Consider the following 17,264-nt stretch of genomic DNA (forward strand, 5'->3'; position numbering starts at 1 on the left):
CAGAGACAAGTCAGTCTCCACATTGTCTATCTGAGGAAGACAAAGGGATCACTGGAGATACAGTATCCAGGTACTTGTGGAAACCTCAGTGACACTTTGGTCTAAGCTCTGTCCCTAGTTACTGGCTAAAGGCGCATCCTCATTTGGAGCTCAGCTTGTACAAGTCAATGGTTAGAGAGCAGCCATAGGGTGGATGGTGAAACTATAAAGAGTGGGATGGAGGGAGTGATGAGGATGATGTAGGGGTGAGAAGCCACAGTGAGGAGATTTGAGAGGCTGCAGCCATTTACACCGGAACAGGGGAGGTTATTTAACAGGAACTTGGTAAAATGATGAAGAGTTTTGATAGGGTGAATAGAGAGAGAATATTTCTTCCGATTAGAGAGTCACTAACAAGGGACTATTGAGGTAAAAGGGTCACTGAGAGAATGGAAAGAGAGATTGGGAGACAATTCTTTCTGTAGAGTTATGAAAATAAGCCATGTTTTTCTACATGACCTGGGTAATCGGTGAGAATCTCACATTTAAAGGAAAGAGTGGAAAAAGCATTTTCATCTGAAAAGATGCGGAGATATGGAAATACAGCAACATAATGGAGTTAGTTCCGTTCTAGCAAAGAGCTAGCATACACATGACGGGTGGAATGGCCTCCTTCAGCATTGCAGGAGGGCTCTGTGTTTTTTTATCTTCTTGTTACAATGGGCTGGAGGTTACGCTGATGACCGGCTCCACACACAGAGGTGTAAATGTCTGGGGCCAACACACCTCCAGCTCTCCAGGGCAATGCAAGGGGATTGACAACCGACTGCAATGGAATAATACAACAGCTCATATTTACACAGTGACAACAACTGAATAAAACCCTCGAGCTGCTGCAGACCAATATTATCAAATAAAATTTAATACCAAGGCACAAATAGAAATCTGAGGCCCACCTGACCAAAACCTTGGCCAAAGAAATTGGTTGTCAGGAGAATCCTAAAGGAGGAGAGGGAGAGAGAGTGGGAGAGAGGGGTAAGGAGGAGGAGAGGTTTGAGAAGGGAATTCCTGAGCTTAGGGCCCAGATATCTGAAGACACGGCCGCCAATGGGGGAGTGAAGAATATCGGGGATGCTCAAGGGGCCAAAATTAGAGGAGCACAGGGAGGGGTGAGGCCAGGGTTGGAAAATCGAGGCATTGCTGAAATGGGGGCCAACGTAAGTCAGCGGGTGTGAACTGGGTGTGAGTTAGGGTACATGCAGCAGGATTCCGGGTGATCTCAATCTGGATTGTGGGGAGAAGGTGGGAGATCAGCCAGAAGTGCGTTGGAATAGACAAGTGGAGGCTGAATAAAAGCCCGAATGAGGGTTTCAGCAGCAGATGATCTGAGGCAGATGTGAAGTCGGGAAAAGATACGGAAATGGAAAAAGCTGGTGGTCTTAGTGATGGTTCAGATATGATGCCGGATGTTCCTCTCAGTGAGTAACCCCAGGGAACAGAGAGTGACTCTGTTCAAATTACAGCTGATCATTTCCTCTCCTCTATCAGTCCATCATTTCATATTCTGAGAAATAATCTCTGATCTCACCAAATCTAAACACGATGATGACATTTGGAGGAAGCTTTGCCCATATTACAGCCCACTTGGCAGCAGCTTCCCCTGCCCAGGATCACCAAACACAGCAAATATGAGTCAGTGTTTGAATGTGGTGGAGCTGCAGGATATAAAGACTGATCTCTGCGAGGATAAGGCAGAGCAAGAGAGAGAAGCAGCTCCTTCACTCTGAGAAAGCAGCCGGCTACTCCCACAAGAAGCAGAATGAAATCCTTCCTCCTCACCATAGCTGCAGTACAGATCCTCCACTGCTCAGGTAGGTACTGGAGGGAGAGGGACACCTCATAAAGCAGCCACTTATTGGCAGTGAGATTCACTCACTGAGATCTTACCCCTGTGGAAAAAGAATTCACTGAAGGATGCGGCAGAGTTTTGTACAACTTTCCTTTTCTCTCTCCAGGAATACCGAGGCCGAAGGATGCTCTGAGAGCGTCAGTTATAAAACTGAACAGAATCACCGAGACCACCAATCTGTGTGGGATAACCAGGAGAAGAGTGAAGGATGTAAGTGTGTCCTGGTCTCAGTGTGTTTCACTGTCTAAAGTCTACCAGAATATTCCTGAGTGCAGTTAGACAGGGATTATTAAACAGGAGCAGAATATTCCATTCCACTCACACTGATGGGGGAATCAGCCCTGAGTAAGAACACTAGATACAGTCAGTCACTAATGACCTGTTTTCCTCTCATTAGATTAATCACACAGGAAAATTGTCCTACAAGGTGGATTTAACATTCTCTGTGAAAGAAACTGTCTGCTCCAAGAATTCCGGACTGGAATTTGATGATCCCAGCTGTCGCTTCCGTTCCAAAAAGACTGCGGTGAGTCCTGAGTTATACTGTCACATCAAACCCCCATGTGTAAGGAGTTATACCATAGAAATTCCCTGTGTCAGTGCTGAGCTGCTAGTGATAAAGTTGTTAAAAAGGGATTAGATTATAAGAGTAAAGAAACTTAATACAATTAAACAGGGCACTGTGAGGACACTCCTGGAATACCGTGTGCAGTTTTGGTCACCTAACCTCAGGAAGGATGTACTTGCCCAACAGAGTTTGTAAGGAAGGATCACAAGACTGGGAATGAGAATGTTGTCCGAGGGAGAGAGATGGAGTAGACGAGACCTATATTCCCAGGAGAATGAGAGGCGATCGAATTGATAGCTTGAATTCTAAAAGGGACGTATTTGACAGGGTAAATGCTGAAAAATGTTTCCCTAGTAGGAGAATCTAGAACACAGGACCACAGTCTCAGGATAAGGGGTCTTCTATAGTACACAGTTAAGGAGAAACGTCGTCACTCAAAGTGTGGTGAATCTTTGGAATTCTCTACCCCAGAGAGCTGTGTATATTCAAGACAGAGGTCGGTAGATTATTGGGCGCTGAGGGAGTTAAGGGATACGGGATAGGGTGAGAAGTGAATTGAGGTAGATGATCAGCCATGATCGTATTGAATGTTGGAGCAGGTTGGAGGGGTCTGAATGACCCACATCAGCTCCTATTTCTGATGTAGCTATTCGATATTTGAAAAGAATTGTGCTTTATTTTGACAGGAGAAAGGTTGGTGCCGAAGCCGGGTGGAATATTTTGCTGATGAGGTTTTAGACGTTGATGTTCATTGTCGAGGTTTGAAGACAGTCGACAGCAACAGTGACTCATCAGAGTCGAGTAAAAACAGGATTGAGGTAACATCACAATTCCCCACATCCACACAATGGGATTTCTAACATTCAGATTATTTATAAGATGTCTCATTGGTCACTGTGCTAACCATAGAAATATTCATATTTTATTCCAGGTCGAAACCAAATCGAAAGAGAGGTCAATCGAGGAATCTCCAGATGTGAGTATAAACTGGGATTTCTGACAGATTATTATCATGTTGATCAAAAATATCAACAAGAACATTTAAAACCCAGGATGTAACTGTGTCAGGGTGGAGTGAGAGAAGGAAATTTATTTTTATCTGTGAAACTGGGGGAGGGGGATCCTGAGGCTGAGGATGAATTAATGGCACTTCCTTAGGGAATGAGGGGAACGGTAGATTCAGCACAATAAATCCCAATGGATGGAGAATCTCAGTCTCCATGAGTTTCTCCATCGAGCCCGCAGCCCCGCTGACCCAGGGCTGCAGTGATTATCACTGTGGTAGAGAACAGGAGATGTTTGGTGAGGATTTCCCTACTCCAACGCTGAGTCACTGAATCCCAACTCAGAAATATCCCAAGTTCATAATCGCTCATCTATTATTTAACGTAAGGTTTATTAAATTATTTATAAAATGTCTCATTAATTCCCTGTTCTGAATGTAGAAATGTTAATATTTTATTCCAGGTGGGAAGCAGGTCAATAGAATCATCACTTGAGGAGTATCGGAATGTGAGTATAATCTGAGATTTGGTGTCAGATGTTTATCAACTACAATAAACTGTTAAAACCCGGATTCAGCTGCATCAACCCCAGAATCTGATGAATTTATTTAATTAAATCTCCATATTGAGACATTGGAAGAGGAGATTCTGATGCTCAATTGCTGTTGGATTCTTCAAGTATAGTTAGCGGATTGTTGGATTGAAGTCATGTGGATGTTTATTACTTTCTGATTTTTGGAATATTATAGAATCAGAGAGAAGTCTCTCTCCTAACAACAACCATGATAACAGGAGAGATACAAGAGATGGGTCATGAGTGCAGCATCACTAACATTCTCCTCATCTTATAGATAATATTAACAAAAAGCTACTGCGGATGCTGGAAATCCAAAAGAAAAACCGAATTACCTGGAAAAACTCAGCAGGTCTGGCAGCATCGGTGGAGAAGAAAAGATTCAGGCCATGGGGACCCGAAACATCTACTCTTTTCTTCTACACCAATGCTTCCAGACCTGCTGAGTTTTTCCAGGTAATTCTGTTCTTCTTATAGATAATAATTACTGGTTTCTCTCACACACTCAACTCAACAGAGACCGGTTAATGGAAAATCTCAGACTCCATGAGTTTATCCATCCAGCCCACAGCCCCACTGTCCCAGGGCTACAGTGATTATCACTGTCGTGGAGAACAGGAGATGTTTGGTGAGGATTTCCCCACTCCAACACTGAGTTACTGAATCACAACTCAGAAATATCCCAAGTTCATAATTCCTCATCTCTTATTTAGTGTAAGGTGTATTAAATTATTTATAAAACGTCTCATTAGTCCCCTGTTCTGAACGTAGAAATGTTAATATTTTATTCCAGGCGGGAAGCAAGTCAATAGAATCTTCACTGGAGGATTATTGGAATGTGAGTATAATCTGAGATTTGGTGTCAGATATTTATCAACTACAATAAACTGTTGAAACCCGGATTCAGCTGCATCACCCCGAGAATCTAAGGAATTTATTTAATTAAATGTCCACTTGAGACATTGGAAGAGGAGATTCTGATGCTCAATTGCTGTTGGATTCTTCAAGTATAGTTAGCGGCTTGGAGGATTGAAGTCATGTGGATAATTATTACTTTCAGAATTTTGGAATATTATAGACATAGAGAGAACTCTCTCTCCTAACAACAACCATGATAACAGGAGAGATAGAAGAGATGGGTCATGAGTGCAGCATCATTAACATTCTCCACATCTTATAGATAATAATTACTGGTTTCTCTCACACACTCAACTCAACAAAGACCGCTTAATGTAGAATCTCAGACTCCATGAGTTTCTCCATTCAGCCCACAGCCCCACTGTTCCAGGGTTGCAGTGATTATCACTGTGGTGGAGAACAGAAGATGTTTGGTGAGGATTTCCCCACTCCAACACTGAGTCACCGAATCCCAACTCAGAAATATCCCAAATTCATAATCCGTCATCTATTATTTAATGTTTATTTCTTTGAACTGTAAGGTTTTTTAAATTACTGATAAAATGTCTCATTCATCCCCTGTTCTGAATCTGGAAATGTTAATATTTTATTCCAGGTGGGAAGCAAGTCAATAGAATCATCACTTGAGGAGTCTCGGAATGTGAGTATAATCTGAGATTTGGTGTCAGATGTTTAGCAACTAAAATAAACTGTTTAAACCCGGATTCAGCATCAACCCCAGAATCTGAGGAATTTATTTAATTAAATCTCCACCTTGAGACATTGGAAGAGGAGATTCTGATGCTCAATTGCTGTTGGATTCTTCAAGTATAGTTAGCGGCATGTTGGATTGAAGTCATGTGGATGTTTATTAGGTTCTGAATTTTGGAATATTATAGAATCAGAGAGAACTCTCTCTCCTAACAACAACCATGCTAACAGGAGAGATACAAGAGATGGGTCATGAGTGCAGCATCTTTAACATTCTCCTCATCTTATCGATAATAATTACTGGTTTCTCTCACACACTCAACTCAACAGAGACCGATTAATAGAGAATCTCAGTCTCCATGAGTTTCTCCATCCAGCCCACAGCCGCACTGTCCCAGGGCTGCAGTGATTATCACTGTGGTGGAGAACAGGAGATGTTTGGTGAGGATTTCCCCAATCCAACACTGAGTCACTGAATCCCAACTCAGAAATATTCCGAGTTCATAATCCCTCATCCATTATTTAATGTTTAAATTTTTGGGCAGTAAGGTTTTTAAAAATTATTTATAAAATGTCTCATTAATCCCCTGTTCTGAACGTAGAAATGTTAATATTTTATTCCAGGTGGGAAGCAAGTCAATAGAATCATCACTTGAGGAGTATCGGAATGTGAGTATAATCTGAGATTTGGTGTCTGATGTTTATCAACTACAATAAACTGTTAAAAGCCGGATTCAGTTGCATCAACCCCAGAATCTGATGAATTTATTTAATTAAATCTCCACATTGAGACATTGGGAGAGGAGATTCTGATGCTCAATTGCTGTTGGATTCTTCAAGTATAGTTAGCGGATTGTTGGATTGAAGTCATGTGGATGTTTATTACTTTCTGATTTATGGAATATTATAGAATCAGAGAGAACTCTCTCTTCTAACAACAACCATGATAACAGGAGAGATACAAGAGATGGGTCACGAGTGCAGCATCATTAACATTCTCCTCATCTTATAGATAATATTAACAAAAAGATACTGCAGATGCTGGAAATCCAAAAGAAAAACAGAATTACCTGGAAAAACTCAGCAGGTCTGGCAGCATCGGTGGAGAAGAAACGAGTCGGGTCATGGGAACACGAAACGTCGACTCTTTTCTTCTCCACCGATGCTTCCAGACCTGCTGAGTTTTTCCAGGTAATTCTGTTTTACTTATAGAAAATAATTACTGGTTTCTCTCACACAGTCTACTCAACAGAGACCCATTAATGGAGAATCTCAGTCTCCATGAGTTTCTCCATCCAGCCCACAGCCCCACTGTCCCAGTGCTGCAGTGATTATCACTGTGGTGGGGAACAGGAGATGTTTGGTGAGGATTTCCCCACTCCAACACTGAGTCACTGAATCCCAACTCAGAAATATCCCAAGTTCATAATCCCTCATCTCTTATTTAATGTAAGGTTTATTAAATTATTTATAAAACGTCTCATTAGTCCCCTGTTCTGAACGAAGAAATGTTAATATTTTATTCCAGGCGGGAAGCAAGTCAATAGAATCTTCACTGGAGGATTATCGGAATGTGAGTATAATCTGAGATTTGATGTCAGATATTAATCAACAACAATAAACTGTTGAAACCCGGATTCAGCTGCGTCAACCCCAGAATCTAAGGAATTTATTTAATTAAATGTCCACCTTGAGACATTGGAAGAGGAGATTCTGATGCTCAATTGCTGTTGGAATCTTCAAGTATAGTTAGCGGATTGTTGTTTTGAAGTCATGTGGATGTTTATTACTTTCTGAATTTTGGAATATTCTAGATCTAGAGAGAACTCTCTCTCCTAACAACAACCATGATAACAGGAGAGATACAGGAGATGGGTCATCAATGCAGTATCATTAACATTCTCCACATCTTATAGATAATAATTACTGGTTTCTCTCACACACTCAACTCAACAAAGACCGCTTAATGGAGAATCTCAGACTCCATGAGTTTCTCCATTCAGCCCACAGCCCCACTGTCCCAGGGCTGCAGTGATTATCACTGTGGTGGAGAACAGAAGATGTTTGGTGAGGATTTCCCCACTCCAACACTGAGTCACTGAATCCCATCTCAGAAATATCCCAAATTCATAATCCGTCATCTATTAGTTAATGTTTATATCGTTGGACTGTAAGGTTTTTTAAATTACTGATAAAATGTCTCATTCATCCCCTGTTCTGAATCTGGAAATGTTAATATTTTATTCCAGGTGGGAAGCAAGTCAATAGAATCATCACTTGAGGAGTCTCGGAATGTGAGTATAATCTGAGATTTGGTGTCAGATGTGTAGCAACTAAAATAAACTGTTTAAACCCGGATTCAGCATCAACCCCAGAATCTGAGGAATTTATTTAATTAAATCTGCACCTTGAGACATTGGAAGAGGAGATTCTGATGCTCAATTGCTGTTGGATTCTTCAAGTATAGTTAGCGGCATGTTGGATTGAAGTCATGTGGAAGTTTATTACTTTCTGAATTTTGGAATATTATAGAATCAGAGAGAACTCTCTCTCCTAACAACAACCATGATAACAGGAGAGATACAAGAGATGGGTCATGAGTGCAGCACCATTAACATTCTCCTCATCTTATAGATAATAATTACTGGTTTCTCTCACACACTCAACTCAACAGAGAACAATTAATGGAAAATCTCAGTCTCCATGAGTTTCTACATCCAGCCCACAGCCTCAATGTCCCAAGGCTGCAGTGATTATCACTGTGGTGGAGAACAGGAAATGTTTGCTGAGGATTTCCCAAATCCAACACTTAATCACTGAATCACAACTCAGAAATATCCCAAGTTCATAATCCGTCATCTATTATTTAATGTTTATATCGTTGGACTGTAAGGTTTTTTAAATTATTGATAAAATGTCTCATTAATCCCCTGTTCTGAATGTAGAAATGTTAATATTTTATTCCAGGTGGGAAGCAAGTCAATAGAATCATCACTTGAGGAGTATCGGAATGTGAGTATAATCTGAGATTTGGTGTCAGATGTTTAGCAACTACAATAAACTGTTAAAACCCGGATTCAGCTGCATCCACTCAGAATCTGAGGAATTTATTTAATTAAATCTCCACCTTGAAACACTGGAAGAGGAGATTCTGATGCTCAATTGCTGTTGGATTCTTCAAGTATAGTTAGCGGATTGTTGGATTGAAGTCTGGTGGATGTTTATTACTTTCTGAATTTTGGAATATTATAGAATCAGAGAGAACTCTCTCTCCTAACAATAACCATGATAACAGGAGAGATAGAGGAGATGGGTCATGTGTGCAGCATCATTAACATTCTCCTCATCTTATAGATAATAATTATTGGTTTCTCTCACACACTCAACTCAACAGAGACCCATTAATGGAGAATCTCAGTCTCCATGAGTTTCTCCATCCAGCCCACAGCCCCACTGTCCCAGTGCTGCAGTGATTATCACTGTGGTGGGGAACAGGAGATGTTTGGTGAGGATTTCCCCACTCCAACACTGAGTCACTGAATCCCAACTCAGAAATATCCCAAGTTCATAATCCCTCATCCATTATTTAATGTTTAAATTTTTGGACTGTATGGTTTTTTTAAATTATTTATAAAATGTCTCATTAATCCCCTGTTCTGAATGTAGAAATGTTAATATTTTATTCCAGGTGGGAAGCACGTCAATAGAATCATCACTTGAGGAGTATCGGAATGTGAGTATAATGTGAGATTAGGCGTCAGATGTTTATCAACTACAATAAACTGTTAAAACCCGGATTCAGCTGCATCAACCCCAGAATCTGATGAATTTATTTAATTAAATCTCCACCTTGAGACATTGGAAGAGGAGATTCTGATGCTCAATTGATATTGGATTCTTCAAGTATAGTTAGCGGATTGTTGGATTGAAGTCATGTGGTTGTTTATTACGTTCTGAATTTTGGAATATTATAGAATCAGAGAGAACTCTCTTTCCTAACAACAACCATGCTAACAGGAGAGATACAAGAGATGGGTCATGAGTGCAGCATCACTAACATTCTCCTCATCTTATAGATAATAATAACAAAAAGCTACTGCGGATGCTGGAAATCCAAAAGAAAAACAGAATTACCTGGAAAAACTCAGCAGGTCTGGCAGCATCGGTGGAGAAGAAAAGAGTCGTGTCATGTGGACCAGAAACGTCGACCCTTTTCTTCTCCACCGATGCTGCCAGACCTGCTGAGTTTTTCCAAGTAATTCTGTTCTTCTTATAGATAATAATTACTGGTTTCTCTCACACACTCAACTCAACAGAGACCGGTTAATGGATAATCTCAGTCTCCATGAGTTTCTCCATCCAGCCCACAGCCCCACTGTCCCAGGGCTGCAGTGATTATCACTGTGGTGGAGAACAGGAGATGTTTGGTGAGGATTTCCCCACTCCAACACTGAGTTACTGAATCACAACTCAGAAATATCCCAAGTTCATAAATACTCATCTCTTATTTAATGTAAGGTTTATTAACTTATTCATAAAACGTCTCATTAGTCCCCTGTTCTGAACGTAGAAATGTTAATATTTTATTCCAGGCGGGAAGCAAGTCAATAGAACCTTCACTAAAGGATTATCGGAATGTGAGTATAATCTGAGATTTGGTGTCAGATATTTATCAACTACAATAAACTGTTGAAACCCGGATTCAGCTGCATCAACCCGAGAATCTAAGGAATTTATTTAATTAAATGTCCACCTTGAAACATTGGAAGAGGAGATTCTGATGCTCAATTGCTGTTGGATTCTTCAAGTATACTTAGCGGCTTGGAGGATTCACGTCAAGTGGATATTTATTACTTTCTGAATTTTGGAATATTATAGACATAGAGAGAACTCTCTCTCCTAACAACAACCATGATAACAGGAGAGATACAAGAGATGGGTCATGAATGCAGTATCATTAACATTCTCCTCATCTTATAGATAATAATTACTGGTTTCTCTCACACACTCAACTCAACAGAGACCGATTAATGGAGAATCTCAGTCTCCATGAGTTTCTACATCCAGCCCACAGCCTCAAAGTCCCAGGGCTGCAGTGATTATCACTGTGGTGGAGAACAGGAGATGTTTGCTGAGGATTTCCCGAATCCAACACTGAGTCATTGAATCCCAACTCAGAAATATCCCAAATTCATAATCCCTCATCCATTATTTAATGTTTAAATTTATGGACTGTAAGGTTTTTTTAAATTATTCATAAAATGTCTCATTAATCCCCTGTTCTGAACGTAGAAATGTTAATATTTTATTCCAGGCGGGAAGCAAGTCAATAGAATCTTCACTTGAGGAGTATCGGAATGTGAGTATAATCTGAGATTTGGTGTCAGATGTTTATCAACTACAATAAACTGTTAAAACACGGATTCAGCTGCATCAACCCCAGAATCTGAGGAATTTATTTAATTAAATCTCCTCCTTGAGACATTAGAAGAGAATATTCTGATTCTCAACTGCTGTTGGACTCTTCAAGCATAGTTAGCGGATTGTTGGATTGAAGTCATGTGGATGTTTATTACTTTCTGATTTTTGGAATATTATAGAATCAGAGAGAACTCTCTCTCCTAACAACAACCATGATAACAGGAGAGATACAAGAGATGGGTCATGAGTGCAACTTCATTTAAATTCTCCTCATCTTATAGATAATAATAACAAAAAGCTACTGCGGATGCTGGAAATCCAAATGATAAACAGAATTACATGGAAAAACTCAGCAGGTCTGGCAGCATCGGTGGAGAAGAAAAGAGTCGGGTCTTGGGGACCCGAAACGTCGACCTTTTTATTCTCCACCGATGCTGCCAGACCTGCTGAGTTTTTCCAGGTAATTCTGTTTTTCTTATAGATAATAATTACTGGTTTCTCTCACACACTCAACTCAACAGAGACTGATTAATGGAGAATCTCAGTCTCCATGAATTTCTCCATCCAGCCCACAGCCCCACTGTCCCAGGGCTACAGTGATAATCACTGTGGTGGATAACAGGAGATGTTTGGTGAGGATTTCCCCACTCCAACACTGAGTCACTGAATGCCAACTCAGAAATATCCCAAGTTCATAATTCCTCATCTATTATTTAATGTAAGGTTTATTAAATTATTTATAAAATGTCTCATTAATCCCCTGTTCTGAACGTAGAAATGTTAATATTTTATTCCAGGTGGGAAGCAAATCAATAGAATCTTCACTTGAGGAGTCTTGGAATGTGAGTAAAATCTGAGACTTGGTGTCTGATATTTATCAACTTCAATAAACTGTTAATACCCTGATTCAGCTGCATTACACCAGAATCTAAGGAATTTATTTAATTAAATGTCCAACTAGAGACATTGGAACAGGAGATTCTGATGCTCAATTGCTGTTGGAATCTTCAAGTATTGTTAGCGGATTGCTGGATTGAAGTCATGTGGATGTATATTACATTCTGAATTTTGGAATATTCAAGACATAGAGAGAACTCTCTTTCCTAACAACAACCATGGTTACAGGAGAGATACAAGAGATGGGTCATGAGTGCAGTATCATTAACATTTTCCTCATCATATAGATAATAAATACTGGTTTCTCTCACACACTCAACTCAACACAGACCGATTAATAAAGAATCTCAGTCTCCATGAGTTTCTCCATCCAGCCCACAGCCCCACTGTCCCAGGGCTGCAGTGATTATCACTGTGGTGAAGAACAGGAGATGTTTGGTGAGGATTTCCCCACTCCAACACTGAGTCACTGAACCCCAACTCAGAAATGTCCCAAGTTCATAATCCCTCATCTATTATTTAATGTTTATATCTTTGGGCTGTAAGGTTTTTAAAAATTAATTATAAAATGTCTCATTAATCCCCTGTTCTGAATGTAGAAATGTTAATATTTTATTCCAGGTGGGAAGCAAGTCAATAGAATCTTCACTTGAGGAGTATCGGAATGTGAGTATAATCTGAGATTTGGTGTCAGATGTTTATCAACTACAATAAACTGTTAAAACCCGGATTCAGCTGCATCAACCCCAGAATCTGGGTCAGCTCCATGTTCTCATTTAATTAAATGTATGTCTGGAGCTGAGACATTTAAAGGATTCACATTTCCTCATTTATGCTTTTAATTATCAATTGCTTAAAGATAATTTCAATGCTCAATATTCATTATAAATTCTCATTGATTCCCTGTGACAAACAATAAATCTGAATATTTTGCTACAGGTGAAAAGCAAAGCAGCAGAAAGATCGCTTGATGTGTCTTCATACGTGAGTATAAACTGGGATTGTGTGTCCGAGAGTTGCCTCTTGACCAACAACAACAATTAAAAATTGACCTCAGATTGAACTCAGTCCATCTGAAAATGACCGTCTATTGATTCTGTTCATTCCAGGAAGACTATGATGATTCAAGAGCCCGACACTAACCATGAATGAAACTTCTGAAAGACCGAGCTTGGTGTGAACACAAGAAAACCTCATTCTGATTCAAGAAGATGTTATCAATTGTACTTTACTTGATCATATATCAGGGCGGGGGGAGACCTGGGGTTCCTGACTGTACATTTTACTGTAACTGGGAGATTCTGTAGTTTGTAAATGTTCTGTCCTTTGGTGTGTGTTGTTGTCTTGTATTCTGTGGATCACATTAAAAGTGTAAAGAGATTATTCCCTGATGTTCTCCGAATGTTGTTTCTCATGTCACTGATGGGATGGGTGTTCAGACAGACACAGCTGTCGAACCAGCCTGTAAATCATCAATAACAGGGCAGGAGTTTACATCGTGTGGGTGGGCGGGCTTGTGACCAACCCGAATCGACCTGCAATAGCGCCAGATGGTGCCAGGCGGGTGGCCTGATGTCATCCAGCACACTCGCAATCGTGAGGTCAGCGGGCACACGGGTATCAGAGCCGTGCCCGCCCACAATTAAGTGGCCGCTTAATGTCATTAAAAAGACAATCGTTTGTGATTTTACATCACCCACACGATTTCACATTCACCGCACGGGCAGGCGGGCAGATCACTTTTAATGAAACCGCACAAGGGCAGAATAAACCCTGTCAGCAGCATTGCCAGTGTGAGGAGTCAGGAGTTTGGGAGATAGTTTGCTGCTGACTGCTTACTGGAACTTGGCAGCTTCATCTCTGTTCTGAGCTACGTTCTTAGCTTTACCAGGCTTTATTTCAGGACTACAGTCCGCTTGCAGGGGAGAGAGCTCATTCTGAGTGAGACACAGCCAGAGTGAATGTGGGTATTGGCAATTTGATGCACAGTGGGAATTCGGTGCAGTGGGGAAGAGATGCTCTTTGGATTTTTCCTTTGGTATCCAACTTCTTAAGCCTTCAGAGAATGGTCTTGACATGCAGCAGCAGTAGAGGCTACATGGGAAAGGCATGACTGGTAAGTAGTGTGTAAGGTCAGGGAAGTATTTACTATTTTAATCGCTTATAGTTTAAGTTCTATTTGTGGTTTATAGTTTGTATATTCTATAGTAAAGAGGGTCAGGAAAGAAGGGCCCTAGAGTAATTGATTTATAAGGTTTAATTTAAACGGATAGGTCATGGCAGGAGAGCTCAAAGCCGTGGTGTGCTCCTCGTGCTTTTTGTGGGAAGCCGGGGGCATTTCCAGTGCCCGGGACCAGCATGTGTGCAGGAAGTGTGTCCAGCTGCAGCTCCTGGAAGCTCGGGTTTCAAAGCTGGAACGGCTGCTGGTGACACTGTGGAGCATCTGCGAGTCTGAGAGCATCGTGGATAGCACGTTTAGAGAGGTGGTCACACCGCAGATGTAGGGACTTGAGGAAGGAAGGGAATGGGTAACCACCAGGCAGTCCAAGAGAAACAGGCAGGTAGTTCAGGAGTCCCCTGGGTTCTCGCTCGCAAATCGGTATTCCATTTTTGAGGCTGATGAGGGCATTGGTTCCTCCAGGGAGTGCGGACGGAGCCAAGCTTCTGGCACCACAAGCAGCCTGTCTGTACAGGAGGGGAGGAAGAGCAATAGTAACCGGGGGTTCTATAGTCAGGGGAACAGATAGGCGCTACTGTGGCCGTCAACGTGACTCCAGGATGGTATGTTGCCTCCCTGGTGCCAGGGTCCGGGATGTCACTGAACGGCTGCAGGGCATCCTGAAGGGGGAGGGTGATAAGGCAGAGGTCATGGTACATGTTGGTACCAATGACATAGGTAGAAAGAGGGATGAGGTCTTGCATCAAGAATTCAGGGAGTTAGGCAGTAGACTAAATTACTCCTGATTACTCCCAGTGCCACATGCTAGTGAGCTCAGAAATGGGAGAATAGCGCAGATGAATATGTGGCTTAAGAGTTAGTGCAGGGGGGAGGGTTTTAGATTCCTCAGTCACTGGGACTGTTTCTGGGGAAGGTGGGACCTGTACAAATGGGACTGTCTACATCTGAACCAGAGCGGGACTAACATCCTTGCGGGCGGGTTTGCTAGTGCTGTTGGGAGGGTTTTAAACTGCTTCGTCAGGGAGAGGGGACACAGAATGTTAGAAGAAGAGGGACACATCATAATACAGTAAAAAAATCAAGTCAGAGGGAGTACAGCTGCATTAAGTTTCAAGGGAGTAAGGCAAGGCTGGATGGCCTCTACTTTAAGGCCAGGAGTATTACAGGTAAAATGGATGAGTTAAGGGTGAGAATTGACATGTGGAATTGTGATAAATTAGCCATCACTGAGACATGGTTGAGGGAAGGGCAGGATTGGCAGCTCAACATTCCGGGATATAGAATCTTCAGGCGAGGCAGGGGAGGGGGTAAAAGAGGAGGAGGTGTTGTATTATTAGTTAAGGAGTGAGTTACTGCAGTAAGGAGAGATGATGTCTTGGAGGGGGCATCGAATGAAGCTTTGTGGGTAGGGTTTAGGAATAAAAAAGGGACAGCCACATTGTTAGGTGTTTATTATAGATCCCCAGATAGTCAGCGGGAAAGTGAGGAGCAAATATGTGCACAATTTGGGGAGGTGTGTAAAAACAATAACAATAGGATAATTATATCAGGTGATTTCAACTTTCCCAACATTAGTTGGGATAGACATAGTGTTCAGGGCTTGGATGGAGTGGATTTCTTGAAATGTGCACAGGAGAACCTTTTAGGTCAATATGTAGAGGGTCCAACAAGGGACGGTGCAGTGCTGGACCTAATTCTGGGGAATGAAGCCGGACAGGTGGCTCAGGTGGTGGTGGACGAGCATTTTACCGATTGCAACCACAACATGGTACAGTTTAAGTTTGTTATGGACAAAGAAATAGACAAGTTGCAAAAAAATGTTTTGGATTGGAGGAGAGTGGATTTTAGTAAAGTAACGCGGGAACTGGCCAAGGTAGACTGGGAACAGCTACTTGTGGGGAAATCTACAGAGGAACAGTGGGGGGTGTTCAAAAAGGAAATGTGGAGGGTACAGACTCAACATGTTCCCTCTAGGGTGATAGGAAGGTGTAACAAGCCCAGAGAACCATGGATGACCAGAGATATTCAGGATACAATGAGAAGGAAAAGAGAGGCTTTTAGCAGGTACAAGGGAAACAAATCAGCGGAGGCATTAGTGGAGTACAGAAAGTGCAGGGTGGAGCTTAAGAAAGCAATTAGGAGAGCAAAGAGGGGATATGAGAAAGCTCTGGCTGGTAAAAGTAGGGAAAATCCCAAGATATTCTATAAGTATATCAATGGGAAGCGGATAACCAGGGAAAGTGTAGGGCCCATTAGGGACCAAGGGGGCAAACTATGGGTGGAGCCAGAGGACATTGCTAGAGTGTTGAATGAATACTTCACATCCGTCTTCAGCCAAGAGAATGAGGATGAAGGTATCGAACTCAGGGGGAGAGACTGTGAGGTTCCTAAGCAAATTGATATATGGAGTGACAAGGTATTGGAGGTTTTGGCAGGATTAAAAGTGGACAAATCTCCAGGTCTGGATTATGCGTGTCCCAGGCTGCTGAGGGAGGCAAGGGAGGAGATCGAAGGGGCTCTGACCCAAATTATTAATTCCTCTCTGGCCACGGGGGAGGTGCCAGAGGACTGGAGAACAGCTAATGTGGTTCCGCTATTTAAGAAGGGTTGTAGAGATAAGCCAGGGAACTACAGACCAGTGAGTCTCACGTCAGTGGTAGGGAAACTATTGGAGAAAATTCTGAAGGAGAGAATCTATCTCCACTTGGAGAGGCAAGGTTTGATCAGGGACAGTCAGCATGGCTTTGTCAGAGGGAGGTCATGCCTAACAAATTTGATTGAATTTTTTGAGGAGGTGACCAGGTGTGTAGATGAGGGGAGTGTAGTTGATGTAGTTTATATGGATTTCAGCAAAGCCTTTGACAAGGTCCCATACTTATAAAGAAGGCAAAGGCACATGGGATACAGGGTAATTTGGTAAGGTGGATTCAAAATTGGCTTAGTTGTAGGAGACAGAGGGTGATGACAGAAGGATGCTTTAGTGACTGGAAGACAGTGTCCAGTGGCGTACCACAGGGATCTGTGCTGGGTCCCCTATTATTTGTCATTTATATAAACAACATAGATGACTATGTAGGGGGTAGGATTAGTAAGTTTGTGGATGACACAAAGATTGGCCGGGTGGT

At 41.8% G+C, this 17,264-nt stretch overlaps 1 protein-coding gene across 1 annotated transcript; it reads left to right on the top strand.

Annotated features, from left to right (window-relative positions):
• The first annotated feature begins 1,696 nt into the window (after window positions 1-1,696).
• On the top strand, window positions 1,697-13,310 carry LOC144686239 (secreted phosphoprotein 24-like). Its single transcript, XM_078551331.1, has 9 exons — window positions 1,697-1,850; window positions 1,995-2,098; window positions 2,286-2,414; window positions 3,143-3,274; window positions 3,388-3,432; window positions 5,548-5,592; window positions 10,957-11,001; window positions 12,900-12,944; window positions 13,070-13,310. Exons 1-9 carry the CDS (start codon window positions 1,799-1,801, stop codon window positions 13,100-13,102), a joined length of 630 nt encoding a protein of 209 aa, XP_078407457.1. The 5' UTR covers window positions 1,697-1,798; the 3' UTR covers window positions 13,103-13,310.
• Window positions 13,311-17,264: the final 3,954 nt, after the last annotated feature.

Source organism: Cetorhinus maximus, chromosome 11 (genome assembly GCF_964194155.1).
Source record: "Cetorhinus maximus chromosome 11, sCetMax3.hap1.1, whole genome shotgun sequence".
NCBI lineage: Eukaryota > Metazoa > Chordata > Chondrichthyes > Lamniformes > Cetorhinidae > Cetorhinus > Cetorhinus maximus.